Genomic DNA, 27,877 nt, shown 5'->3' on the forward strand with positions numbered 1-27,877 from the left:
GGTGTAAAATACAGTATATACAAGATATGTAAACATCATTATTAAAGTGGCATTAATAAAGTGACTAGTGATCCATTTGTTAGAGTGGCCAATGATTTTAAGTGTGTATGTGGGCAGCCGCCTGTCTGTGTTAGTGGTGGCTGTTTAACAGTCTGATGGCCTTGAGATAGAAGCTTTTTTTCAGTCTCTCGGTCCCAGCTTTGATGCACCTGTACTGACCTCGCCTTCTGGATGGTAGTGGGGTGAACAGAGTGGCTCGGGTGGTTGTTGTCCTTAATGATCTTTTTGGCCTTCCTGTGACGTCGGGTGCTGTAGGTGTCCTGGAGGGCAGGTAGTTTGCCCCTGGTGATGCGTTGTGCAGACCGTACCACCCTCTGGAGAGCCCATAATATGTTGGTAACCCGTTTTATACAAGTGATAAAGCCCTCGAAGCCGGTGTTTGGAGGATATTTTGGCACGGGTTGCCAGCCCTCCACTTCGTCTCGGGCCTAACACCTGTACCAATATATCCTCCAAACACCAGCTTCTTGGACATTATCACTTAAATAATGCACGCTCTAGAATGTACTTCAAGCCAATCAGAAACAAGTATTAAAAAACGCCATGGTATAAAGCTGTTTATGGATATGTGTATGACTGTATACTGTAAGTCTATCTGCATTCCCCACTTTATTCTGTTCTGCCCTCTATCTGCTCAGTTAGGAACCTGCAGTCATGATTTAAAAAGCAGACATTTTAAACCTCTACAGAGCTGCCAGAGCCCATTGATTTTGGCGAAGCTGACAAGAGTAAATTAAAGTTATTCCTTTGAACATTTAAACATTATTGCTATTCAATACTTCTCTGTCCACTGTGTGATTAAGTGTGTACTCTGAAGTATTTCAATGTGGTTTCAATTGAACTGTTTTCATGTTGCTGATGCTGCTTTTCTTCCCCAGTGTTCCTGGCAGGAATCCGAGAGAGTTTGTTTGTTTGGTCTGTTGAGCATAAATAATGGAAAGTTCAGACTGCTGTTCGTAATACCCTATCAGACAACCTACAGCTGCACAATGTTTGGTTAGTGCTCTAACGCAAAAATTCCCCACAGAGAAAATTCACTTTGTTTGCATGAAATTCTTTATTTTTTTCACCACCCATCCCCACATCTCTTGGTTTGGCAAAGGACAAGATCCACAGTGTTGAATGTAATGTTGGTGAGAAGGGCTGCTGTCGTATCTCATATCATATCTGCAAATACATTTAGTTTACTGTGGCCACACCGGTTTCCTCTCAGGTAGAGAGAGGTAGAAGAAGAGCGAGAGAGAGGATGGAATGAAAAGAGAGCGATGGAGAGTGGCCCCACTGAAACGCTACCCATTGCCTCCTGTTAGTTACAACCTACAGAAAGCCTGCAGAAAGTAATTCAGAGAGAGCAGATGGCCCTGGCACTTTAAGGAAGAACATTGTGCAATAGATTCAGGTTGGACTCTTATTCTAATTACAAAGAAGACTTCCAGATTGCCTGCTGTACTATCGCATAATGACATCCATATTCCAGTAATTTATTTGACTGGAGTGGGTATTCTCGTTAACTTTGCCACATGATATTTTGTAGCCGAGGTTGTCACAGATTTCATGGTCCGTCCCACCCCTCCAAACCTACTCTTCCACCCCTAAGATGCTGCAGGGATGGGGAGGCTTTTGACCAAGCATTCTCCCCACACTGGGACAGCCTTATACCCTGTTGTTCACCCCAAACAAAGCCTCAAAAAGCACACTGGCCCTCCAGTGTTTTGTGCCAGTGGAACCCCTTGCATGGAAAACACAATAATAGTATGTGTGTACGTGTGTGTGATTTTGTGTGTATTTCACTCACAGACATCGTTTCATGTTAAGTTTATAATACAGTGCACAGCGTCGAGAGCTCAGTCTGTCTATAGTGTCTTTAGCACCATGGTTGCCTCAGTGCCCGGCGCAGGGGTTGGGTCAGTTGGTGTGGTCTCTGTGTCCGCTCTCGTGTTTCCGCTCTGGGCCTCTCCTCCAGACCTACAGGCTCTCAGGGCTGCTTAGGCCTCTCCAGCTTCATTAAGGGCTCTGCGGTGGTGTCGGAGTCGCTGTGGTGCTTCCTCTCCCTGCGGGGCTCAGCCTTGCTGCAACGGGTCCACGAGGGGGAGCGCATGTAACCTCCTCTGGGCAGGGGTGGCTGGTGGTGGCCTGGGGATGATAATGAGGAGAAGGGTCAAGCTATGCACATGACATATATGTGATGAGAGGGTGGGTAAGTTATGGATCACACACATACAGACATGCACGTCTCTTAACCACAAACATAAAACTCATGTACACACAAGGTGAGGTCAAAGTGCACGCCTCTCACGTATCCTGATATTTTTATGGAAAAAAAACAGCCTAGGGGACATGTATGTTGTGAACTGCTCTATACAGCTCAAACATGCTGACCACGTAACCCAGAGGCCCTGGATTAAGTTTCCGCACCTTCCTGTCTGTCACGTATAGCATATACACTGAGTGGACAAACCATTAGGAACATTTCCATGACATAGACTGACCAGGTGAAATCTATGATCCCTTATTGTTATCCCTTGTTAAATCCACTTCAATCTGTGTAGGTGAAGGGGAGGAGACAGGTTAAAGAAATATTACATATTTTTAAGCCTTGAGACATGGATTGTGTGTGTGTGCCATTTAGAGGGTGAATGGGAAAGACACAATTTGAAAGTGCCTTTGAACAGGATATGGTAGTAGGTGCCAGGCGCACTGGTTTGACTGTGCCAAGAACTGCAACGCTGCTGGGTATTTCACGCTCAACAGTTTCCCATGTGTATCAAGAATAGTCCACCACCAAAGGACATCCAGCCAACTAGACCCAACTGGGGGAAGCATTGGAATCAACATGGGCCAGCATCCCTGTGGAACGCTCTTAACCGCGAGTCTACCTGCTATCTCCCCCAATGGTCACCATACTGTAACTCATTTAACAAAGTAAATCAAGTCAGTAGGGGCTGTCAACTCCCTGAAGTCACCTAATGCCTCTAAAAGCTTCCTTTCTCTATGCCACTTCACTCAATTATGTTTGCCCAAGGTTCTCCAAAAATAGTTTAGAACAGCACGCAGTGGTGAGTGCAGTTTGTTTCCCTACTGTAGAATAGATCAATATGCTATGGTTGAAAGGCATCCCGATCGCAAACACAGTAAAGAACAGAATATAATTTAGTTCATGCAGCTCCACATGACCTATTCCTCTGGGATTCTGCAGGTCCTTACAGCATGATATCATTACTCTGAATATTGAGGCAGATGAAACTATGAAGTACTCTGTCAGAGAGGCAGTGTGCAGTGAGATGAGTATGTGTTAGTGTATGTTAATGTGTATCCTATACATGTATGTGTCTCAAAGACACCGAATCCCAAGAGAAATGGAGGAGTTTAGAAAAGTAGGAGCGCTGTGTGCGTGCGTGTGTGTGTGCATGTGTAAGTGCGTGCATGTGACTACATGTGTAGTAGATGATAGATCATTTTAGTTTGATCTCTCTCTGCTTCTCCTCTCCGGTCATTGTTATTGCTCTAAAACAGTCACATGGTCACCTCTCCTCCAATCATCAGCTCCATTTAGCCTGCTGGCTGTTTATTCCAGTTCATTATGCTCACAATGGCTGCTTGTTTTAGCTGTCACAGACATTTGTCTCACACTTATTTTTCAGTGTCTCGAGGCAACAGAACTCCCCCATAGAACCACTACACAGAACCACTACACAGCTCTCCGGTGTCTCTTTGGTCTATAGCCATCAGCATGCTAGATAGAGATTCTACTACTTCAGTTTTGTAGAGTGGTGATATCATGGATAGAGAATATGATTGGTTCACTAACTACTAGGGGGAGTAGAAATGAGAAGCTGATTGGTGTTTAGGTGATGAGGTGATGACATCAGAGGAATGTGTTTGTGAAATGTTTTGGCAAATAGGATGCTGCACTTGATCTGCTGCACTTCATCTCCCTCGACATCTCCCTCTCCTCTTTCTCTACCCCCCTCCTACACCCTTTCTTTCTCTGTCTCTCTCCCCTTGTACCTCTCTCCCCCCCCCCCTTCTCTTTCCCCTACACCCTATCTTTCTCTCTCCCCCTGTACCCCCCCTCCCTCTCTTTCCCCTACTACACCTTTTCTTTCTCTGTCTCTCTCCTACGGTGCCTCTCTTTCTTTGTGTCCATCTCCCCGCTCTCTTTAATCTTGAATCAACCCCTCCCATCATATGTGTTAATCTGCATGTCCTTGAGTGCACAGAAGGGACCAGTGTCAAGCAGGTTCACACGAATATTGGTCATATGGAGGGGCATATGAAATAAAGCACTGCCTCTTTACACCACTTGGTGGTGCTGTTCACTGTTACAGAGATCACAGGATTAATAGGTGTAGCTTTTTAACCCTCCTTAAACTGCACACACATCAATGCAATTACTGTCTAATAATAAGGCACGTCCCAGCTCTCACTCTCTATAAGTTAAATGCTGTAACTATAGATAAACCAGCAGTGATGTATGATCACACAAGCGTACACATGAAAACGCGTGCGTGCACACACACACACACACACACACACACGGTATTGATCCCTGAAGATTGATGGTGTCTCCATTGGATTTTAATGGGAGGGACAAGAGCCTCCTCAGCATCCTGAAAGGCTCTGTTTGCATGAGTGCTTGTTAATTCAACTTTGTATCTGCCACCGCTGGTCCTTGTGTGTGTGTGTCCCTACTTTCATGATGTGTCTCTGCATCTCTACCAGTATGTCTCTATCTGTGTCCTTGTCTATGTCTGTGTGTGACTAGAATGCTATAGTCGCTGTATGAGTCAGCCCATCCCTGGTCAGGGTTTTGTGATTGACAGCTCTATGAATATGGATGCGGGAGAAGCCTCCTCTTCTCCCTGCAGGGTGTTGACAGAGACAGATCAGAGAATGAGACTCTCACCACACAAACACACACCTCTATCTATCTCTCATTGAACATCCTGTACCCTCAGACCTTCATGTCAGGACCACCGACCACCCCTTTCCCTATTGCTCAGGGCCTACTCATAACCAACTCCCTTGAGAGTCCTCCCATTTAGTTCAGAATAGAATTTAGTTCATGCAGCTTCACTCAGTTATGTTTGCACAATCCAAATCCAATTTTCTTAACTCAATCCCCCATCAGCACAAAGGCACCCCCTCCCCCTTCTATCTCATCCTTGTAGTGTCTCTCTCCCTCTCTGCCTCTCTGCCTCCCTCCCTCCCTGCCTCCCAGCCACCATGTCTGCAGTGTCTCGCTGTGCTAAACCCCTCTGTCTAAGAAGCCCTTCTGTGCTGTTGGCTCCATCAGATTCCACAACAAGTGTGTTGCTGTGAGAACAAAGTCCACAGAAAACACCAGCCTGTGCTTTACAAAGGCTCTTAAACCACGGAAGCACAATGCTAGTATGGTGCCAACACGCTGTGTGTACTGTGTATGTTACACCTGGTTACTGTGTGTGGGTGCGTGCGTGCATGCGTGCGTGCGAATGTGTATGTGTGTTTCATGTTGGGACTGGGACGTCAGTTATGGTGCCCTTCTTTGTACAGTCCTTTCAGAGGCCCCAGTGGACTCCTAAAGATTTATGAGCAAGACTACTACAGTTACCCTGAATGGAAATGTTTTCCCCCAGTCTTGCCCACAGCTGCTGCTACAGTATAGTGGGTGGTTGTGTTATTTTTGTCTGCTTGGAAAGCTTCAACCTGCCTTGTTAACACTGAGGAACCACAGCATCAAAACACACATATTGGATCGATCTGGAAACATCACCAAGCACCTTCTCCATGCGTTGCCCATCCTCCTTCGATGGTAGCAGATTTGAAAGCAGCAAAAGGGTATATGCTACTGTATATGGTAATGAGACCACCTAGCCAGTGACTGTCTCTGGTAAAGTGGTAACCTCAGTGTAAGAGCTGCAGTGTCCTCCCTCTGTCCTCCTGTGTCATCACAGGGTGTGACTGTCAGAGCCTGGGCTCTCCCGGAGAACACTGCAGAGGAGATGACTCACTCCCACACAGATCTGGGATCAGCTTTCCCTCCCCCTATACTAACCTTAACCATTGGGGGGGGGGGGGGGGGGGGACACAAAATTGACCATAGATCAGTGTCTAGGGGCAACTCCATTCTACTGCCTCACTCCTCCTCAGATGGGTTTAAAGGTGGTCAAAGTGATCCTGGGGTTTGTAGTTTAAAAAGGACCTTTGAGGTGATAATGGTCATAATGGGCGTTGTAGTCTCTGTATAGATCTGGTATGTCACCTCTTGTTATATATCTATTTCACATACACAGAGCAGATGCAGATACTGACTGTACAGAGGGGTGGGGGCCTACCAATGCAGCTGTACACATTTAGCTTATCTCATTTATTTTCCTCCCTTTCTCCTCTGGTCCTCCCTCACTTCTCTAACCCTCTCTGGCCTTCATCCCGCCATCCCCTCCTCATCCCCCCATCCCCTCCATTTCTCCTGACCATCTCATCTACCAACTCTGATCCCTGGGCTGTCCTGACTGGCAGGTGTCCGAAACATAAGTGCCCACACAGCTTCCATTACCCCTGTCTGTCCAGTATACAGTTAGAGAGGAGAGGAGAGGAGAGGAGAGGAGAGGAGAGGAGAGGAGAGGAGAGGAGAGGAGAGGAGAGAGGAGAGGAGAGGAGAGGAGAGGAGAGGAGAGGAGAGGAGAGGAGAGGAGAGGAGAGGAGAGGAGAGGAGAGGAGAGGAGAGGAGAGGAGAGGAGAGGAGAGGAGAGGAGAGGAGAGGAGAAATGAAATGAAATGAAATGAAATGAAATGAAATGAAATGAAAAGAAAATAAAGGAAAGGGATGGAAAACAGGAAAAACAGAAGAAAATAAGAGGGATACATAAATAATGTGTAAGTGTGTAGTCAGTTTGTTTGATGATTGTTATGATAATGATGATGATAACAGTATCTACAGCTCAGGAGAGTCCTGGCCTTGTATCCAGCTGAGAACAGTAAATAATTCAGGACTCCATTCAGAGTGAACTCCCTCAGCCTCCCCTATCTTCCTTTCCTCCTCCCCTTCCATTTCCCACACAAACCAATCTCACTATCCCACTCTCCCCTTGGCCTTCCCCTCCTCTTCCTCCCCTCTCTCATTTTACCTTTGACTAACCCTCCATTCACCCTCTTCCCCAACACCCTCTCTCACCTTCTCCTCCACACGCTTTTCCCCAGCCAATCTACTCTTACCCCCCCAACTCACCCTCTCCTTTCCCACGGCTTTACACTGACTGAAATGACTCCCTACTGACCTAGGTTGACAACACACTCCTATGGAATACCCAGCCACTCTGACCTTTACAGACTACAGTCTACATACATATTATGCACATTACCCACCCATACATTCCCTTCATGTAGCCATGTCAAGGTCTTGAGATCCTTTCACCTTGATAAGCAGTTAGACAATACATTTACTGTACAAGCAAGCCACCTTCTTCCTTCACTGTAATACACTCTTTACCTCTGGCTACAGAGCTTGTTCTTTCCCATTAGAGCAGGTGGTGATACTGAAGGAGCTTTAAGGGAACACAGATATAACAAGGAAGTAACAGAACAGCTGGATCTCACAGCTGAGATGTGTCCTGTCCTCCCTGGGTAAGGTAACACTAACCCCTGATAAACAACTCCCTCTTTCTCATACTCTCTCATACTCTCTCATACTCTCTCATACTCTCTCTCTCACACACACACACACACACACACACACACACACACACACACACACACACACACACACACACACACACACACACACACAGAGTCTGGCCTGGACACTGGGGAGCAGCTGTACAGTCTGGATTGTCTGGCCTGGACACTGGGCAGCAGCTGTACAGTCTGGATAGTCTGGCCTGGACACTGGGGAGCAGCTGTACAGTCTGGATTGTCTGGCCTGGACACTGGGGAGCAGCTGTACAGTCTGGATTGTCTGGCCTGGACACTGGGGAGCAGCTGTACAGTCTGGATTGTCTGGCCTGGACACTGGAGCAGCTGTACAGTCTGGATTGTCTGGCCTGGACACTGGGCAGCAGCTGTACAGTCTGGATAGTCTGGCCTGGACACTGGGGAGCAGCTGTACAGTCTGGATAGTCTGGCCTGGACACTGGGGAGCAGCTGTACAGTCTGGATTGTCTGGCCTGGACACTGGGGAGCAGCTGTACAGTCTGGATTGTCTGGCCTGGACACTGGAGCAGCTGTACAGTCTGGATTGTCTGGCCTGGACACTGGGCAGCAGCTGTACAGTCTGGATAGTCTGGCCTGGACACTGGGGAGCAGCTGTACAGTCTGGATAGTCTGGCCTGGACACTGGGGAGCAGCTGTACAGTCTGGATTGTCTGGCCTGGACACTGGGGAGCAGCTGTACAGTCTGGATTGTCTGGCCTGGACACTGGAGCAGCTGTACAGTCTGGATTGTCTGGCCTGGACACTGGAGCAGCTGTACAGTCTGGATTGTCTGGCCTGGACACTGGGCAGCAGCTGTACAGTCTGGATAGTCTGGCCTGGACACTGGGCAGCAGCTGTACAGTCTGGATAGTCTGGCCTGGACACTGGGGAGCAGCTGTACAGTCTGGATTGTCTGGCCTGGACACTGGGGAGCAGCTGTACAGTCTGGATTGTCTGGCCTGGACACTGGAGCAGCTGTACAGTCTGGATTGTCTGGCCTGGACACTGGGCAGCAGCTGTACAGTCTGGATAGTCTGGCCTGGACACTGGGGAGCAGCTGTACAGTCTGGATTGTCTGGCCTGGACACTGGGGAGCAGCTGTACAGTCTGGATAGTCTGGCCTGGACACTGGAGAGCAGCTGTACAGTCTGGATAGTCTGGCCTGGACACTGGGGAGCAGCTGTACAATCTGGATAGTCTGGCCTGGACACTGGGGAGCAGCTGTACAGTCTGGATTGTCTGGCCTGGACACTGGGGAGCAGCTGTACAGTCTGGATAGTCTGGCCTGGACACTGGGGAGCAGCTGTACAGTCTGGATAGTCTGGCCTGGACACTGGGGAGCAGCTGTACAGTCTGGATAGTCTGGCCTGGACACTGGGGAGCAGCTGTACAGTCTGGATAGTCTGGCCTGGACACTGGGGAGCAGCTGTAGTGGTAAGTCATGCATGTGTGTATGAGTGTGTGTGTGTTTGCATGGGTATGTGTATCTCTGTATCCCTTCTTGATTCCGAAAGCAAAACACACTCATATCTGAGCACATTGTGCCACTGCTGGAGTGAGTCAGAGTGTCACTATCTGATCTATGAGTGGGAAATAGAGAAAACACCAGCCAATGACAAAGCACTTTGAGCTACTTGGCAATGAAGATAGGATGCAAACCAGCATACATCTACTGAATTCAGATAGATCACAGTGGAGGAAGACCAACTTTATCCAATTCAACATAATGTAATGGGGCATACTTTCGGTTACATACAGTGCATTCGGAAAGTATTCAGACCCCTTGACTTTTTACACATTTTGTTACGTTACAGCCTTATTCTAAAATTGATTAAATAGTTTTTTTGCTTTGTCAATCTACACACAATAACCCATAACGACAAAGCAAAAACAGATTTTAGACATCTTTGTAAATGTATTAAATATAAAAAACTGAAATATCACATTTACATAAGTATACAGACCCTTTACTCAGTACTTTTTTGAAGCACCTTTGGCAGCGATTACAGCCTCGAGTCTTCTTGAGTATGACGCTACAAGCTTGGCACACCTGTATTTGGGGAGTTTTTACCATTCTTCTCTGCAGATCATATCAAGCTCTGTCAGGTTGGATGGGGAGTGTTGCTGTACAGCTATTTTCAGGTCTCTCCAGAGATGTTCGATCGGGTTCAAGTCCGTGCTCTGGCTGGGCCACTCATGGATATTCAGAGACTTGTCCCGAAGCGACTTCTCCGTTGTCTTGACTGTGTGCTTAGGGTCGTTGTCCTGCTGGAAGGTGAACCTTCGGCCCAGTCTGAGATCCTGAGCGCTATGTAGCCGGTTTTCATCAAGGATCTCTCTGTACTTGTCTCCGTTCATCCTTCCCTCATTCCTGACTAGTCTCCCAGTCCCTGCCGTTGAAAAACATCCCCACAGCATGATGCTGCCACCACCATGCTTCATCGTAGGGATGGTGCCAGGTTTCCTCCAGACTTAACGCTTGGCATTCAGACCAAAGAGTTCAATCTTGGTTACATCAGACCAAAGAATCTTGTTTCTCATCGTCTGAGAGTCCTTTAGGTGTCTTTTGGCAAACTACAAGTGGGCTGTCATGTGCCTTTTACTGAGGAGTGGTTTCCGTCTGGCTACTCTACCATAAAAGCCTGATTGGTGGAGTGCTGCAGAGATGGTTGTCCTTCTGGAAGGTTATTCTGTCTCCACAGAGGAACTCTGGGGTTCTGTCAGAGTGACCATCAGGTTCTTGGTCACCTCCCTGACCAAGCCCCTTCTCCGCAGATTGCTCAGTTTGGCCGGGCGGCCAGCTCTAGGAAGAGTCTCGGTGGTTCCAAACTTCTTCCATTTAAGAATGATGGAGGCCACTGTGTTCTTGGGGACTTTCAATTCTGCATAATTTTTGGCTACCCTTCCCCAGATATGTGCCTCGACACAATCCTGTCTCGGAGCTCTATGGACAATTCCTTCGACCTCATGGCTTGGTTTTTGCTCTGACATGCACTGCCAACTGTGGGACCTTATATAGACAGGTGTGTGCCTTTCCAAATCATGTCCAATCAAATTAATTTACTACAAGTGGACTCCAATCAAGTTGTAGAAACATCTCAAGAATGATCAATGGAATCAGGATGCACCTGAGCTCAGTTTCGGAATCTCATAGCAAAGCGTCTGAATACTTATGTAAATAAGGTATCTGTTTTTTATTTTTTATACTTTTGCAAAAAACATTTTCTTTTCACTTTTTCATTATGGAATATTGTGTGTAGATTGATGAGTGGAAAAAATGGTTTAATCCATTTTAGAGTAAGGCTGTAACGTAAACAAATATGGAAAAAGTCAAGGGTTCTGAATACTTTCTGAATGCACTGTGTAGATGTGAAAATAAACACTTTTATCAGGGTCTGTATTATACAGTGAGACAATATTATTGGTGTTTTGATCACATTTACCACCACTCTGCTATCTTAGTATCCTAGTCCTGACTCCCATTCACCAGCCATAGGTCTTAATACACCACCTAAAATCTCCGCACGGTCCCTGACCTCCTCGACAGTATCACCCCACTGAGTGAGATTATGGCCATCACACGACGCTGCTTATTCCTCCTGCTGGGCTTTTTATTGTCCGATTCGTCAGTAAACCTGCTGCACTAAATCAGAGGCTATAGCTGGATGGCTGGGGATATACTGTTGTTCTTCCTGTGAGTTTTATGGCTGTGGTGCTCACCGCACGAGCCCTGTGGTGCTCACCGCACGAGCCCTGTGGTGGGTTTATACGAGCCCTGTGGTCAGGATATCTGGCATATTCACTGGAGCTCAGGGAGCCATCAGTCTCTTGTGGAGAAATGGGAAACCTTGCTGGGGTGGAGAGGGAATCACCACCTCTCATGTATTTCTCTTTCATGTTTCTCCCTTTCTCCATCCCTCTCCCCTTTTTTAATGCTCCCTGTCCCTCTCCCCTCTCTGCCTCCCGCCTCTCTCTGTCACTAGGGGTCCCCGGCACACTGATCTACCTAGCACACTGATCTACCCTCAGTGGGATTATTCTAGGAGGAGGTTTTGGGGTACAGCACAATGCAGTGATTAAAGCAGCCTGAGAGGTGTGTGTGTGTGTGTGTGTGTGTGTGTGTGTGTGTGTGTGTGTGTGTGTGTGTGTGTGTGTGTGTGTGTGTGTGTGTGTGTGTGTGTGTGTGTGTGTGTGTGTGTGTGTGTGTGTGTGTGACAGAGAAACAGAGATAGAGAGAGGGTGGGTGGGGTCACTGGGGGATTAAGGCTGTGCAGATACATGCATGCACTTACGGTAGCGGTATGGGGTCGGTCGCCTGATATGAAAATGGGGTCACGGGAAAATTTCCAAAATCCCCGCCAAATATAAATATTTATCTTTTATAACATCGTCTTTGTGTCTCAAAATCATTGTAATGTGGTTAACCTTAAAAATATAGATCATGCAAAAAGGCTACACTTGACCATTGCACTTGAATCATTCCCACGGTGAATGGCTAGGTCCGCTATGCTATGAAACCACACACTATTGCAGAGACGTTGATTTTACCGGCCGCTATTGATATGGTGAAAACAATATGTGGGGAGGCAGAGGCACAGAAATTCACATCAATACCTTTGTCAGATAACACTGATAAACAAAGAGTTTATGCTATCGCTAGCAATCAAGAGGAAACTCTGACTGAACGACTCAAAAACTCACCAGTTTATGCTCTCCAAATGGACGTTAGCTGTGAGGGCCGAGATGCCTATGCATTGACTTCTGTTCGCTATACATGTCAGGGGATGCTATTCACAAGGACATATTGTTCTGCCTCACGATTCCCGAGCATGAAACAGCACAGGGGATGTTCAGTGTGCTGTGTGGCTATATTGACGAAAAACAGATTCCATGGTATCAAATGGTGGGCTTTTGTACAGATGGGGCTCCATCTATGGCAGGACGGCAGGCAGGCCCACACACTCTAGTTAAGAATGTCTCCCTCTGCCATATGGACGCATTGTATGATACACCGAGAGCAATTGGGGGGAAAAAGATGATTACAGAACTCAGAGATATACTGCAGCAGGTAACTTTGATTGTAAACTACATAAAATAACATCCACTGTGCTCACGCCTGTTCACAAAACTATGTGGAGATATGGGATCAGAGCATGACAATGTTCTATTTCACACCGAGGCGTGGTGGTTATCAAGGGAGAGTGTTGGAAAGATTTTGTGCATTGAGAGAACTGTTGTCATTCACAATGGATGTAAAAAAATAAAAACAGACTTGGTTGACTTCCTGTGTAATGAAAAGAAAATGTGTCTCCTTGCCTGTGACAGACGTATTTGGGAAACTGAACGAACTGAACGCAAGCATGCAGGGGAAATACAAAAACCTTCTACAGATGAGTGAACGAATCAGTGGATTCAGAGGAAAGGATTCTTATTGGAGAGAGTCATTCAAAAGTGAACCATGCCTCCTTCCCTCGGCTGTGCATGTTTCTAACAGAAAACAGCATCAGTAAGTGTCCCACACAAGTGATGACTGCTCACCTCCAACGCTTGGAAGAGCACTTTGGCACCTACTTCTCAATCCATTTGACTGTGATCCTGGCTCAATTGACATGCTGGTAAGGGAAATTGAATAGCTGATTAAGCTGTCATTCACAGATCACTACAGAGGAGTTTTGGTTCCTGACTCAAAGGGAATACCCCGCCATTTCCCTCTGACATTAATGCCGCGTTCAAAACAACTGGGAACTTTTTTTTTTGAATGGTCATCCAACTCGGAATTCCAACTCTGGAATTCTGGCCTCTTAGAGCTCTGACTTTCCGACCTGAAGATCACTGACATCATTATTTGACCTTGTTTTTTTCTGAGTTCCCAGTTGTCTTAAAAGCACCATTAAACTCATGGTACCCTTTGCCAACTTATATATTTATGAAGCTGGATTCTGTGCTCACGTCTGCATTAAAACCAAATATCAGTCCAGGTTGGATGTGACAGCAGATATGAGGTGAGCACTGTCGAGCGTGTCCCCGGACTTTGAGAAGCTCCGACGCCACATGCATCAAGTACAACCATCTCATTAGTGGTGGTGAGAAAAGATACATTATGTCAGACTAATTTGCAGATGACTGTCATAGCCCCACATGAAAAGTATGTGATGGTGAGTTGAGAAGACAATCAAAAATACTGTTAGAATGTTTTTCAATTGACTGCCATAACTTTTTTATTTGGGGCTGACATTGGCTGTTAATTACATCATTTTTTCCCCCCATGGTTGGGGTCGTGAGAATTTTCCAGTATCAAAATGTGGTCGTGGGCCAAAAAAGTTTTGGAACCCCTGACTTACGGGCTAAGGTCAGACAAGGGAGCAACACAATACCTTTTTATGGGGAGTAATGGAATAAATTGGCATGGGTCAATCCTGGGGGTAAGGAGAAGGAGCGTGGGTGATATCTAAGCAAGATTGCTGTATTTCTTAAAGTGCACCTTTGTGAGGTCATTTTAATATCCCGCACATAGAGCTGAACATAGCTCTCTGTGGTTCCCCATGCCGAGAACATACATGAGTTTAGAACAGGTGTATTGTATAGTGAACATCTTAGTACTGTTCTCAAGTCAGCTCCTGAGAGTGCACACATATCTCTTCTTAAGAGAGATGAGTTGAGAGTGTGAGCGTAAAGCATTTGAATGGAGTGATGATGTGGAGCTCTATGAGGATCGTTCTCCCTCTCAGCAGGAAACATGGGGCTATGGATCATAAGTAATACATTGGATGGATTTCCTGCTTCCTCTGGTTGTGAAGAGGGGGGTTTGCTGGGCCCGGACCCTGATCACAGGTTATTCAGACTTCCCTCTAACTAATGCTAATTAGCGCTATGCTACAGTAGTCTATTGTGCCCAGCCTGGGATCTGGTGCCAATAACTATCAACATTGACATGGGCACAAACTAAAATGAGAATCTCCCAGAGACGCATAACAGGAAAATACCGTATCTTGGTCAATATCACAAAATATAGAGAACTGCTTGAATTGCAGTAAGAATTCAGAGGAAGGTTCAATCCAATGTGCTGCTGAAGTTTTATTGGGTTCTCCCATGTGTCCCTTTCCCTGCAGCCAAAGAGAACACAATTGTAAGCTTTTTATTAGAGTGCTCATTGCTCTACACACACACACACACACACACACACACACATTTGCGATCAGCTAAACCTTTTAGATTTTGATGTAATGGGGTCGTATGCTACAGAATGGGGTGATATGTAAATGAGTCTGTCTAGTGGACAGAGTTTTTAGAGGGAGAACAGAGTAAACAGAGATAGTGTTTCTGTTTTGTCTCCTGCAGAGAGAAAAACATTCACTCTAACATCCAACTGTGTTCAACCAAAGTAGGAGGAAATTCAATTTGGGTAATGATTCTCTCAAGGCAAACAAAGACAATGTTTTAGCCAGTCCATCACACTAGGGTTGTCTTGGTAAGAGAACATGGGGGTTGTCAAATCCACCATTCAATGGTTAATGAATTGAGTAGATTGATTGGTTAATTGGTTGATTAATTGAGTATCTGAAAATGGTCTAACCTGCTGGGGACTCGTTGTGGTTCTCCTCATCAGAGTCAGCGAACACCTCAGCCAGCTCCTGGTCAGACATGTCGGTTAGCTCTGTCAGGTCCAGGAGGTCAAAGTGCACCTCCAGGGAGGACACGCTGCTCAGAGGCTCTGCAGGGTCAGAGAGAGAGGAAATTAGTAAGGTCATAGTTATGGACTGTTATGGAGTAGCTGGTGGGTTTTATGATAAACTCAATAATAACCCAGTAGATGTGTAATATCTCACTACAACTCAATGCTGTCTACACAACTCACCCAGAACACCCCCTCCGCCACACACACATACACAACCCCCTCCTGACCCTCCCTCACATTCTCAGTGCCCCGTGGTGTGGAACTTATCTCTTGTGTTGTTTTGATGCTCTGTGCCATACTGTAATAGAAAGATAAAAAGAAGGCCTCTCTTTAATCTGTTTCACAGAGAGACAGCTTGGCTTTGTGTGCTGAGCTGTCCTGTGGAAGAGATATGGGTCTCTGTGTCAGAATGATGCCAATGTTTGACTGGAGCATCACGACTAGGGCCAGAGAAGCCAGAAATAGAGGGTATTAAAACAACATGGTTAGACTGTTCCTTCTCCTCACCCTCTGTCCTGAGTGTATGGCACCTGTTCTTGATTCCAAAAGTCACCGATACCCCAGACCCTACTCCAATGTCTATTGACACACCAGAGCAGCACGACTGTGCCGTTAACATGTACTGTTTTTATTCACGTTAAAAAAAGAGCATGACAGTCCCAACATTCCACACTGGCAGCATTCATGCAGTATGGCAGTTAAATGTATATTTTAGTTACACATGCTTTGCTAAGCATCTATGAAGTGTTACAGCCCCATGCTTGTCTGACACAATGCTTTGGGCTGGGTGGAGCTGGCACTCTTTAGTGATCATGGGTGAGGCATAACAGCTGACCGTGTGATCTATGTGGTGTTAATAGTAAGGGACGGTATGTACTTCATGTATGTGTGTGTGTTTATGTATGTGCTGTGGAGGCATATCTCTGTGAACACTTCTAGTATTTTGGGCTTGTGAGTGGGTATATATAGCTGTGTGTCTGAGTGTAGAGAGAGAGCGGGGTGGATGGTTTTTAAGGATACCGTTTCCCAGCTAATTTCTCTCTACCAGCCAGGCAGTATACTGCCACAGGGTGGATCACAGCCCTCTCCTCAACACTCCTTTGTTCCGCTGCTGCACAGCTCCATTCTCTCACTGTTCTCTCACTCTCCTGATAAATATAGCGCAGATATTGATTTAAGAAGATAAAAACCTTTAACCATATTATTATAAGTCAGAGAGAGTTGATAATCATGCTAAATCATAATCCTGTTGGTGGCTCTGCTGTATTTCACACATTGTGAGGAGACATGGGCAGAGTTACACTGACGATTTGAGATGGAGAATTTCATTGGGTGCCAGAAGTTCCCAGACAATTGAATTCTACAATATAAATTGTCCTGAACAATGGATTAAAGTGAGCTCAAATAAATCAATCTCTGCTCCAACTCCTTTCCGCCTTGAATTTGGAAGTTCTTCCTGGTAAGCCCTTCTGTGGATTACAGTATTATTGTCACTGAATGCTTGGTGCCAACATGGATGATGGTTTGCCAAACTCTGTATACCTTTGGCTCTTACAGTGAGTGGTGGCCTTGCATTGCCTGGGATACCCTGCTACTCACAACAACACACGTCTACAACAAGAGACATTTTGTACAGTACTTGCTGAAAAGTACAAAATAAAATCCTCCAACAATCTCTATTGTCTTGTTCCTCTGTACCAGACCTGTCCACAGACAGTATAAATACTGATTACATCTGCCTGTGTGTTCCAGACACTAGCTCCCATGAGAGGAGATGTGAGGGGACAAGTGGAACGAGAGAGGAGAAGGAGTGGGAGACAGTAAAGATGAGAGGAACGCCAGTGAGGAGAGAGTTGAGAGGAGAGGAAGGTAAAGATATTGTGGGTTGACATTCCGCTGTGGTTTGAAGTCTTCTAATGAGACAACTGCAGCCGTAGAGGATCAGAGACAGAGAAGCAGACACTCCTGTCTCACCTTCGCTTAATGAACCATTCATTTAACCACGTAGGAGGCTCAGGCTGCCCCTTTGCACTACTCCTCCCTCACTGAATGGGAGGAAGTTGCCACTAGACACTGATCAAAGGTTAGTTCTACATTATCCAACCATAATGGTGAAGGCTAGGATTTGGGGAGGTTAAGCTGATCCTCGATAATTGGTTAAGGGCAACTTCTACCTCCCTAGGGCTTTGGGCTAGCCTGCTGTACATATCTAGGATCATCTTACATGGAAAAGCACACAACTGACCTTAGATCCGTATAGATGGGGAGACTACGGGTCAGTCAGTGTGTGTCTGAGGGGTTAACTGAACTCCACAGCATCAGCTGAACCATATGCAGTGATAAAGGCCTGATTAGCATTATGGGATGTCAAGAGCTCTGTCTCCATGGTGTGCTAACTGTTTCCTCAGAGTAAATCTCTACAGGCCTGCTTGGTTCACTTGGCTAATCTACATTTGAACGATTCACTGACTGTTTGTTCCACCTGCCCCGGTTTCTGGAAGGATGTAGACTGTGGTGTGAGGGGATGATAGAGGCTCGCCTCGTAGGAGGCTGTTGCTGATTACTGCTGAGGTGTGGTGGTTACTCAGGTGCTTACACCCAGGTGAGTGCTACACTTTTCGGCGGTGGATCTGTTTCAGCCTACCTACAGAGGAGGAGTAGCTGTGAACTTCAGAGACAGATGCTGCCTGATGAAGCGCTCCGGACCTGCCTGTCTGACCAATGTTTCTCCCTCCCCGCTGGACCATCCACTCAAGCTACTCCTGTACTTACTGTATCATCATCCAGCTGTGGAAGACCATCTCTCATGAACTGCCAGCTCCCTGAATTCTTTTTTTATGTTTTTTTAAGCGAGATTCTGTATGAAAAGCGCTATATAAAATATATGATTATGTTATTAATCAACGGAATCCATTTACCATGCTTCAGATGCACTGCATCAAAAAAAGCCCATCTCTGTAAACAATCTTTAGTATTTAGCTGGTTGTGACATGCAATAACGTAGCAATATTTACCAGCGTGGATGACATGGGCTTATAAGGTCAATTAGATATAATGGTGTGAAATGGTTTGAGTAGCCGAGCACAAACACGGTACACAGGGAATTGAATTGGACACGACTGTATTAAGCAGAGCCATTAGATCTGTGCAGGCCAGGCTCTTTAACTCTTTAACTACCTGACCAGATATAAAGCTGGTCCGGTCACCCACGTTACGACTTTAATAAAATGCATTACCGAAGCCTGTCAGGCGTAACAGCATGACATTAGCCTCGCTCAGACTCTGAGGCTGAGATAACACAAGGCTAAAAAGGTCATGATAGCCATAGTAACGGACCTGAAAGAAGCAATACCTGCCCCATATTGGTTTAGATGGGGGAATGAAAGAGCCTTCGTCCACAGCTGTCAGCGGTCTCACACAGCAGCAGAGCAGCTCTGATTCTGAATGAAGACCTGGTATGTGGCATGGTTTTGGCTATATTCTAGCCATTAGACTAGATTCTGAGCAAGCTGGATAATGAAATGTGCCCATGCATATTTTAATACATCTACAAAATCTATTATATGGAGGGTGCTGTCCTATTCTAATACCCCCATACTATATTCTACTTCATCAGTCCTCTAAGCCGACACACCCTCAGGGCATGCGTCAGGTGCAACCCCTCCCTGACAAAATTATTTGGGTTTAAGAATGTATTGAGGGATGGAGGGGAAGTGTGAATATGGGAGAGGGATGTAGCGTACAATGTTTATGTGTGTGTGTGTGGAAGGGAGGGAGGGATGAAGGGAGGGAGGGCAGGCCTAAGATCAGACTTTGAGAATAGCTTCTACTGGATGAGTTCTCCCCAGAGGCCCGAAATAGGCTTGTCCATGGCTGTCTGTCTCTTTGAATCTCCCAACAAGAGCAGGAGAGAGGAAGGGAGAGAAAGAGAGTTGGGAGGGAGGGAAGAGAAGTAGTTAAAATTAGTTAGGAGAGAGAGGGATGGAGGGGAGATGAAGACAGAAGGGGGTTATAAAGAAATGCCACCTCCGCTTTCTCTCTCTTTTTCTGTCTCTCTCTAAACTAGTTAGTCATCCCAGTCCCCTTTGTTAATTTCTTTCCTCTACCCCTCCTCTACTCTCCTCTAACCCCTCCTCTACCCCTCCTCTCTTCTTTCCTGTCTTCTCCCACCCCCATTTCTCCTTGAATAATTGATCAGTAACACATTTTCCCTCCCAGCAAGGTTGGTGAGAGAGATGGAGAGAAACGGTTGCTGCTCTCTCTCAACTCATTAAGTGTCTGTCTGGGAGCCCATTGGCGGGACTAGACCCATAATACATTCACATCACATTGAGAAGGAAAGGTGTCAGTTATACAGTAGACTAGTATGGCAGCTGTTTAAAGGATGCTATGCGGTAGCCCACTTGTGAAGCGCACACACACACCCAAACCAACCACTTGTCCTTCTTGTCCTGCTATTTTTGGCTGACGGTTACAAATTGAAAATGAGAAAAAAATAAAGAGGACTTAGAAATGACTTTTGCTGTTTCTTTGGCTTTTGGCCCCTACTTAAATGCAGCCTCAGGTATTTCCTTTTTATTGTTCTTCTCCCTTCTTCTCTTCGCTCTGCCTTCTCTCACTCCCCTCCACTCTCTGTGGTTGTACTCAGGGATCTCTCTGTCTCTCCTCTCTGCCAGGATGTACTCTATATTGAAAATGTAATAAAATGTAAGATAAGGGGAGAGGGAAGAGTATACATGTAATGGAAAATAGGAACGGACAAACTCAATTGGAAAGACAAATTGAGAGAGAGTGAGAGATAAGAAAGTTTGGGAAAACAAATCTGGGGAGAGAAAGATGAGGGAGAAGAGGGGTAATCTGCCTTAGTGAAGACTGAGATAATTGCCTGGTAGGCTGGGCTGTCAATAGCAGTAGTCTGGCTGAGCGGAGCAGTGGAGAGACTGGGGGCTCCATCAAAAAGTAGAATGCCTCTGTATCTGACCCCCCCCCCCCCTAAGGCCCCCCAGCCTCCCCATGGCGCACTGATCATTAGCCTAGCCAGAGCAGCCTATAATGAGGATCGAGGGGGGGAGACGGGGTAAGCTAGAGAGATGGTTGTAAGGGTCTCCCCCTTTAGCAAAACGATGAGCACATTATAGAACAGTCAGTCTTAACAACAGCCTGTAATGAGGCTATAATGATTCCCAAACACTCTCATACACTCAGGCTTTAACAGGGGCTTCCACTGTGTCTCAGTAGGATTGGTTATAGTGCACAGTGTGATGCTTGGCTCAGAGCCAGTAAACTGGACTTGGCCTTATCTAGAGGTAACAAAGTCATTGGGTCCAGCCAAACTCAGCAAGAGGACTATTAACAACTTTATCCTATTCGCTCACCACAATTCATAAACTGTTGTAGAAAAGAAATGTACTAGTTTTATGATGTAACTAAAGGGGTTTTGTAAAGGACCACACATGGGATTTGACAGAGTACCACATTTCCCCCTCCCTCCCTCTCTGTCTGTAGGGTAACTTTGCCCCAGGTGTCTCATTAAGGCAGAAGGACACAAATACTGGGCTGTAGTGGCCATCTCCCTGAATGGGTGTTTAGTCGTTGTCTAGATAAAGACCTCCTTGTGAGGCTTGTGTCTGTCTCTGTGTCTGTCTGCCTCTGGCTCAGCCCCTGGGCCTGGTGCAGATAGGCACAGTGACACATGGTTCCCTCTGTGGGGGGACAGACACACAATGATGCCTTATAGCGCGGGGATTGGATGTGGGGATGGGTACAGGACAGGGTGGAAGTCGGGTCAGGGGAACTGGGAAGATGGGTGCAATATATTCCAATTTAACCCCAGAGGAAGTGACGAACTGACCACAGTGTGTACCTGTGCCCCAACGCCAAACAAAAAAAATGACCCACCTCTTACACACAAGAAAAATGAAGGTTTCTCAAGGGTTCTTTGAGAACCCAAAGAACCCGTTGAGCCCTTCAATGGTTTTTTGCAGCTCAATTTTATTTTATTTTAGTGATAATTAAAATGTAGGTGCGGCGGCTCATTCGAATATTTTGGGGAGTGGTTTATTCACAGCTCTTTTTTTGCAACCGTGAGTGAGAGTGTAATTCCAGTTGTTCTAATCTGTTGTGTTACGCTATTAAATATTATATATGACTAAGGCCAGTGATGTTGTCTTGTGAAAGATTCACATATGGCCTTGTGTCAATTCAGAATGATTGACTAAGTCAGTAGTGATCAATAATCTCCTCAGGGACACACAGCCATTCCAGAGCTGACACACCTGATTTAACTTGTTAATAAAACACAATAATAACTGCAATGGAATTTTAACAATATAATATGGCTAGTAAACCAGAATAAAAACCACGCTACGGTTCTACAAAGAACCTTTGAGATTGAGAAAGGTCCTTTTCTGTTGCTACTGTATATAGAATCTTTTTTCATGATTCTTTATAAAACCTTTAAAAAAAGTTTCCATATAGCAATAAAAGGGTCCCGCTATGGTTACAACCCTTGGTTGGTTCTATAAATAACTTTTCTCAATCTAAAGGTTTGTAGAACAGTACAGTTTTTAAAATTTTGGCTTACTAGCCATATTATATTGTTAAAATTTCATCCAACTACCATCCTTTAGCCATCCCTTAATTACTATCCTCTCCATCCTCCCCCACTCCTTTTTTTCTATCCATCCAATCCACCCTCCCTCCATCCATTAATCCACCACTCCTCCATCGCTCCCCTTACCCCGGTACTCACGTCTCCTCTCGGTGACGTGCAGCAGGCCAGCGGTGTGTCCTGGAAGCCCTCCCTCCTCTTCCCCCACTGGGTGATGGTACAACTCCTTGGAAAGGTCCCCTGAGCTGGAAGTCTTCAGCAACTTCTGGATGTCTTTATTGGGCTCTGTGGTGGCAAACACACACACATGTAAGTACACACGCACACAGAAACAGTGGGAGAGAGCAAATGAGACAGATAAGAGTGAGTGTTCATTGTCACAGTCTAGCCCTTCCAGCATCCATGATCTCCTTTTATTCATGTTTGGCATGTGTGTTTTGTGATGCATTTATGCTGTGTGCTGGTAATCATATTTAGCCGCTGTGCATCTAGCCTCAGGAAGCAGTGCGTGACAAACAGGCTATTTTGGGTGACCATGCCTATCCATCTTCTCCTGAGGATGTCTTATGTGACATTTGTTTATGGACCCACCCTGCTGTGCACAATGCTGTATAACACAGACACACACACTTGCACACATGCGTGCACACATACGTGAATAAACACACGCACACACACACACACACACACACACACACACACACACACACACACACACACACACACACACACACACACACACACACACACACACACACACACACACAGTAAATAAACACTTCATAAAATACCAGTATTGGCATTTGGGTTGCAACAGAAAGAATATAACCACCAATCTAGAATTTCAAAATGTGTTGAAAAATCTATAATTATTACGTTTCTGCAATATAACCCCAGAGTGTACATTTCAAAGTGGAAAATTCTGTTTTTATAACATTTCAATTGTCAGATGAGAAAGCGTTTGTCTTACTTGTTCTATTTTCAGATATCTTGGTGCTCCTGTCTTTCTACAGAGCCTGTTTCACTGTCCTGTGCTGTGCTTTGCTCACAGGGAAAAGAGAATGTGTGTTGTTATGTAAAAGGTTGTCTAGTGACAGTAGCTCTACTGTTTCAGTTTCACTACCTCCGTTTCAATGAACCACCGCCTCAGAGCCTCCCTATACTCACTCACATGTTTTATTTAAGGAGTTAAAACTCTCATTTTATCCACTTCACTAAACCTTTTTACTGTGGTTCTCTGTCCCTTTATTTCCTCCCTCATTTCAGAGTTCAGGTTTTCATCCCTTTGGACTGCAATTACCACAGGGCCGTCATTCTGTGTAGCTTTTCAAAGAGGCTAAGGGGATGAAATGGCACCAAAATGAGATTTTTATCAAAGTTCATAATACTGGTAATTCTACCAGGCTCACACAGTTAAATGATCCACTTTCTATTGAATAACTCCCTCACATCTAGTGTAATATTTAGTGTAATAGGAGGGGTTGAACAGAAGGTTAACCATGAGTACTGATGATAATCTACAGTAACATTAATCCCCAGGTTATTACATCACCTACTGTATCCACATTAACCCCTGAATAGCTGTGTTCCTTTTCCATAACACTGCATGCTGTGGGTTTTACCATAGACAGGTTTACACATACACTCCCTGTCTTATCTAGAAATAAATGTAGTATGCACAGTATCTATGTTCTGTGTGTGTGTGTGTGTGTGTGTTTGAATGTATGAAGTTGTGTGTGAAGGTAATTTAGATCTCCTCCAGTGTTGTACAGACAGTGATGGAAAGAGACTGATGTGGATGTGCTTGTGTACTAGGCCGAGTTGGACATTCAATTAGGTTTAAATTGAAAACGGCTGTCTCATCTGATTTTCTGAGACAACACATTCCTTGGAGGAAGACTACATTCCACCAGGCTCTGAGTCATGAGGTGTATCTTAGAAGACTCACAAACCAACACACAGCCTCTAGTCTCTCACACATGCCTATATACACCTGAACATTCGGTAAACTCATATGCACAGTCATCTACAGAGCACACTCCCCACTCTAGTAGAAATCCATACACACTTGATCAAACTGTCACACATTCACACACACATTTTCACACATGTAAGTGTACACGCGCACCCACCCACACATCCACACACACACGTCTCAGGGTGGTGTCCTGTACTAACTCTAGCCCATCCAAAAGGATCCTTAACAGCTTCTACTCCCAAGCCATAAGACCCCTGAACAGCTAATCAAATGGCTACCCAGACTATTTGCATTGTCCCACCCCTCCCTTTTTTACGCTGCTGCTACTCTCTGTTTATTATCTACGCATAGTCACTTTACCCCTACCTACATGTACATATTACCTCAATTACCTCAAATTAACATGTGCCCCTGCACATTGACTCTGTACCGGTACCCCCTGTATATAGTCTCCACATTGACTCTGTATATAGCCTCCACATTGACTCTGTATATAGCCTCCACATTGACTCTGTATATAGTCTCCACATTGACTCTGTACCGGTACCCCCTGTATATAGTCTCCACATTGACTCTGTATATAGCCTCCACATTGACTCTGTATATAGCCTCCACATTGACTCTGTATATAGTCTCCACACTGACTCTGTATATAGTCTCCACATTGACTCTGTATATAGTCTCCACATTGACTCTGTATATAGCCTCCACATTGACTCTGTATATAGCCTCCACATTGACTCTGTATATAGTCTCCACATTGACTCTGTATATAGTCTCCACATTGACTCTGTATATAGTCTCCACATTGACTCTGTATATAGCCTCCACATTGACTCTGTATATAGCATATAGCCTCCACATTGACTCTGTATATAGCCTCGCTATTGTTATTTACTGCTGCTCTTTATTTACTATTATTCATTTTTGTAGTTGTTTTTTTTACTTATCTATTTTTACTTAACAACTATTTTTCTTAAATCTGCATTGTTGGTTAAGGGCTTGTAAGTAAGCATTGCACTGTAAGGTCTACACCTGTTATATTCGGCGCATGTGATAAATACAATTTGATTTGATCTCCAGATTCCTCTGAGTCATGCGGCACATTGCCACCTCACTGACTCTGCAGCAACAAGCGTTAGCGCAGAACACAGCAGACAGGGAGGAGAGGGGGATGGAGATAGGTGAGAAAGAAGAGGGAGAGCGGGATGAAGGTGTGGGTGAAAAGAGGAGAGAGATAGGTGAGAAAGTAGCAGCAGGAGCGTTCTAGAGGTTAACATCCTAACTCCCTGCTGGGCTGCCAGAAGCCCTCTGTTGGACATCATCATCATGCTGTCCCTCAGACTGCACAATCACTGTGGAATTATCCACGTCCTTAGGAATGGAGAAGAGCATCTTTGGCACAGATTGTGTGTGTGTGTCACACACAGAGAAGGGTGTGGCATTTCAAAGGGTTGGCAAAGCAAGTCACAGACTAAAAATGATGGATTCCCATTTCACCCTGGATACAAGGCTTGCTGTTGGCTATCGATTTATTTTTTGCAGCAAGGGTCCAAACAAGCTGAGAGAATACAGCTCCACTTTCCCTTCACTATAATGAGGTGGTGATACTATTTACCGTTTGCTGCTTCATTCCCCATGTCTGTTACCCCCGTCTGTATGTCAATCTGCCTCATAGTCACACAATTAATGTTTACGCCAGTGGAGGCTGCTGAGGGGAGGATGGCTCACAATAATGGATGGAACGTAGTGAATGGAATAGCATCAAACACATGGAAACCATGTGTTTGATGTATTTGAAACCATTCCACTCCAGCTATTTCCACGGGCCCATCCTCCCCAATTAAGGTGCCACCAACCTCCTGTGGTTTACGCCTCATATCAATTGCCAAGTGTAGTCGTGTACATGCTTTACATGCATAGACACACACACATAGTATTCAATGAAATTGTAGTAGGGATTTTCAAGGTGAATAAAAAAGAAGAGCAGTCACAGATGACGTCAATCAAAATCAATCTGGTTTAATACAACTCCTCCAGAACAGAAGCAGAGAACATATTCTAATCTCACAGCACCAATGTTCCGTAAACACCCACTGAGAGGATTGTAGGAAGTCACAAAATCAGCTGCTACAGGATCACACAGTGTCACAGAATACAATAACAGTCAGTGTCCTCTGTCCTTGTACCTCCAGTCTGGCGTCAATCACTATCAACAGATATGAGAATAATCCATAACATTCTAATAGGTCAGTCAACGTGATGAATGAGCTGACACTACCTCATGCTCCTCTTGACCCAGTGTGCCCTACTGTAAATGCCTACTGACTGAGCACTCTGAGCACCATCCGTACACAGTATGTTTAATGGGACATGGTGAACACACCACCAGCCAACAGTGAAAGGACTGGAGTGTGCTGTTTGAAAGGCCACTCTTTCAGGCTTCGGCTCACACTGCTCCTAGCAATCACGCATGACTACCTCTGAATCAGGTTCTCTCTCACACACACCCACACACACTGATTGCATTCACCACAATAGTTTAATCAAACTCAACATATCGGTTCAAATCAAATCAATCTTCTTTCAACAGTAATGGCAACAGGAAGTAAGTCTCTCCACACCCTTCTCCCACCATACTGTTATTTCTCTCTTCTAACATCCATCATTTTTCCTTAGTCACAGATAACAATCCATCCTACGGGAAAGGATGTTGCTATGATCCGTTATATCAATGTCATTAAGGTATTGTGTCTAATTGATACCATACAAATCATATCTCGTTTATCACATCTTATTAAGTACATTGTGTCAACACAGGTCACTGAAATAGCTCTACACACAACAACATCCTCCATATCTGAAAACAGCAACATCAACATGTGTTCATCTTCCTTTCTTCCCCAACCATGTCATTACATGTAAGCATTCAACACATATTTCATAGGCATTTAGTCTAAATATACTAAGAATAGTATGGATTCATTAACACTTTATATATTCTCCAATTCAGACCTGTAGAAACATCCACCACTATGTTATTTCCATCCTTAATGTTGGCTACGGTTTCCTCTACTCTACAGTATCATCTGCAGTCCACTGATGTGCACTGCAGGTGGGCTAATAGATTAACAGAACCCACTGATAAGAGAATGAACTACACTAATATACAGTCAAAGCTTTCAGAGTACGTGACTTAACATAACCATCTAGGCTGCTAGAGTATATGTCTGGGGTAAAACAGAGCACCTATTCTCAGAAACCAAGTCTGGGCTAACAGAGAATTTAAATATTACAATAGAGTAAAAGAGGCTGGTATGATAGACTACCATGAATAGACATAACATAACATAGAGTCAGTCTGGAAAGACATGGTGATGAACAGTCTGGTCTAGGCTGATGGATTCTATGCTAACAGTGAATAACGTAAAGCTGCACCTACCTGGGCTCCCTGCCCCTCCCTGTGCCTCCATGCAGCCGAGCCGAGAGTGCCGTGCTGTCTATCACAACAGCATGGGAGTGGGGGAGACAGACTGAGAGAGTGAGATGGAGGGAGAGAGAGAGGTATGTCAGCTCTCGTTCACCACAGCATCCGACTCCAGCTTCACTCCTTTTTTACTCCTCTGTCGTTCTCTTCCTCACTGCCTGGTGCTCATCCCTGCTCAGTGCTCTCTCACACACTCACCAGCCTGCCCAATACAGATGTGAGAACACACTGAGTTCACCGCTCTGCTGCCCTGCCTGCCTCACACAGAGAGAGAGAGAGAGAGAGAGAGAGAGAGAGAGAGAGAGAGAGAGAGAGAGAGAGAGAGAGAGAGAGAGAGAGAGAGAGAGAGAGAGAGAGAGAGAGAGAGAGAGAGAGAGAGAGAGAGAGAGAGAGAGA

At 45.3% G+C, this 27,877-nt stretch overlaps 1 protein-coding gene across 2 annotated transcripts; it reads right to left on the reverse strand.

Moving 5' to 3' along the window:
* Window positions 1–1,098: 1,098 nt before the first annotated feature.
* LOC120056344 (dysbindin domain-containing protein 1-like) lies at window positions 1,099–27,776 on the reverse strand. 2 transcript variants are annotated; one of them, XM_039004558.1, is made up of 4 exons: window positions 27,437–27,776; window positions 22,146–22,301; window positions 15,305–15,442; window positions 1,099–2,193 (listed from the first exon to the last, which is right to left on the reverse strand). In XM_039004558.1, the coding sequence occupies exons 1-4, from the start codon at window positions 27,465–27,467 to the stop codon at window positions 2,036–2,038; spliced, it is 483 nt and encodes a 160-aa protein (XP_038860486.1). In that variant the 5' UTR covers window positions 27,468–27,776; the 3' UTR covers window positions 1,099–2,035. The 2 variants fall into 2 exon arrangements, with proteins under 2 accessions (XP_038860486.1, XP_038860488.1); XM_039004560.1 differs by having other exon boundaries at window positions 22,158–22,301; window positions 27,437–27,775.
* Between the last annotated feature and the right edge of the window lie 101 nt (window positions 27,777–27,877).

The sequence above is a fragment of the Salvelinus namaycush genome, chromosome 1 (genome assembly GCF_016432855.1).
Source record: "Salvelinus namaycush isolate Seneca chromosome 1, SaNama_1.0, whole genome shotgun sequence".
In the NCBI taxonomy this organism is placed as follows: Eukaryota; Metazoa; Chordata; class Actinopteri; order Salmoniformes; family Salmonidae; genus Salvelinus; species Salvelinus namaycush.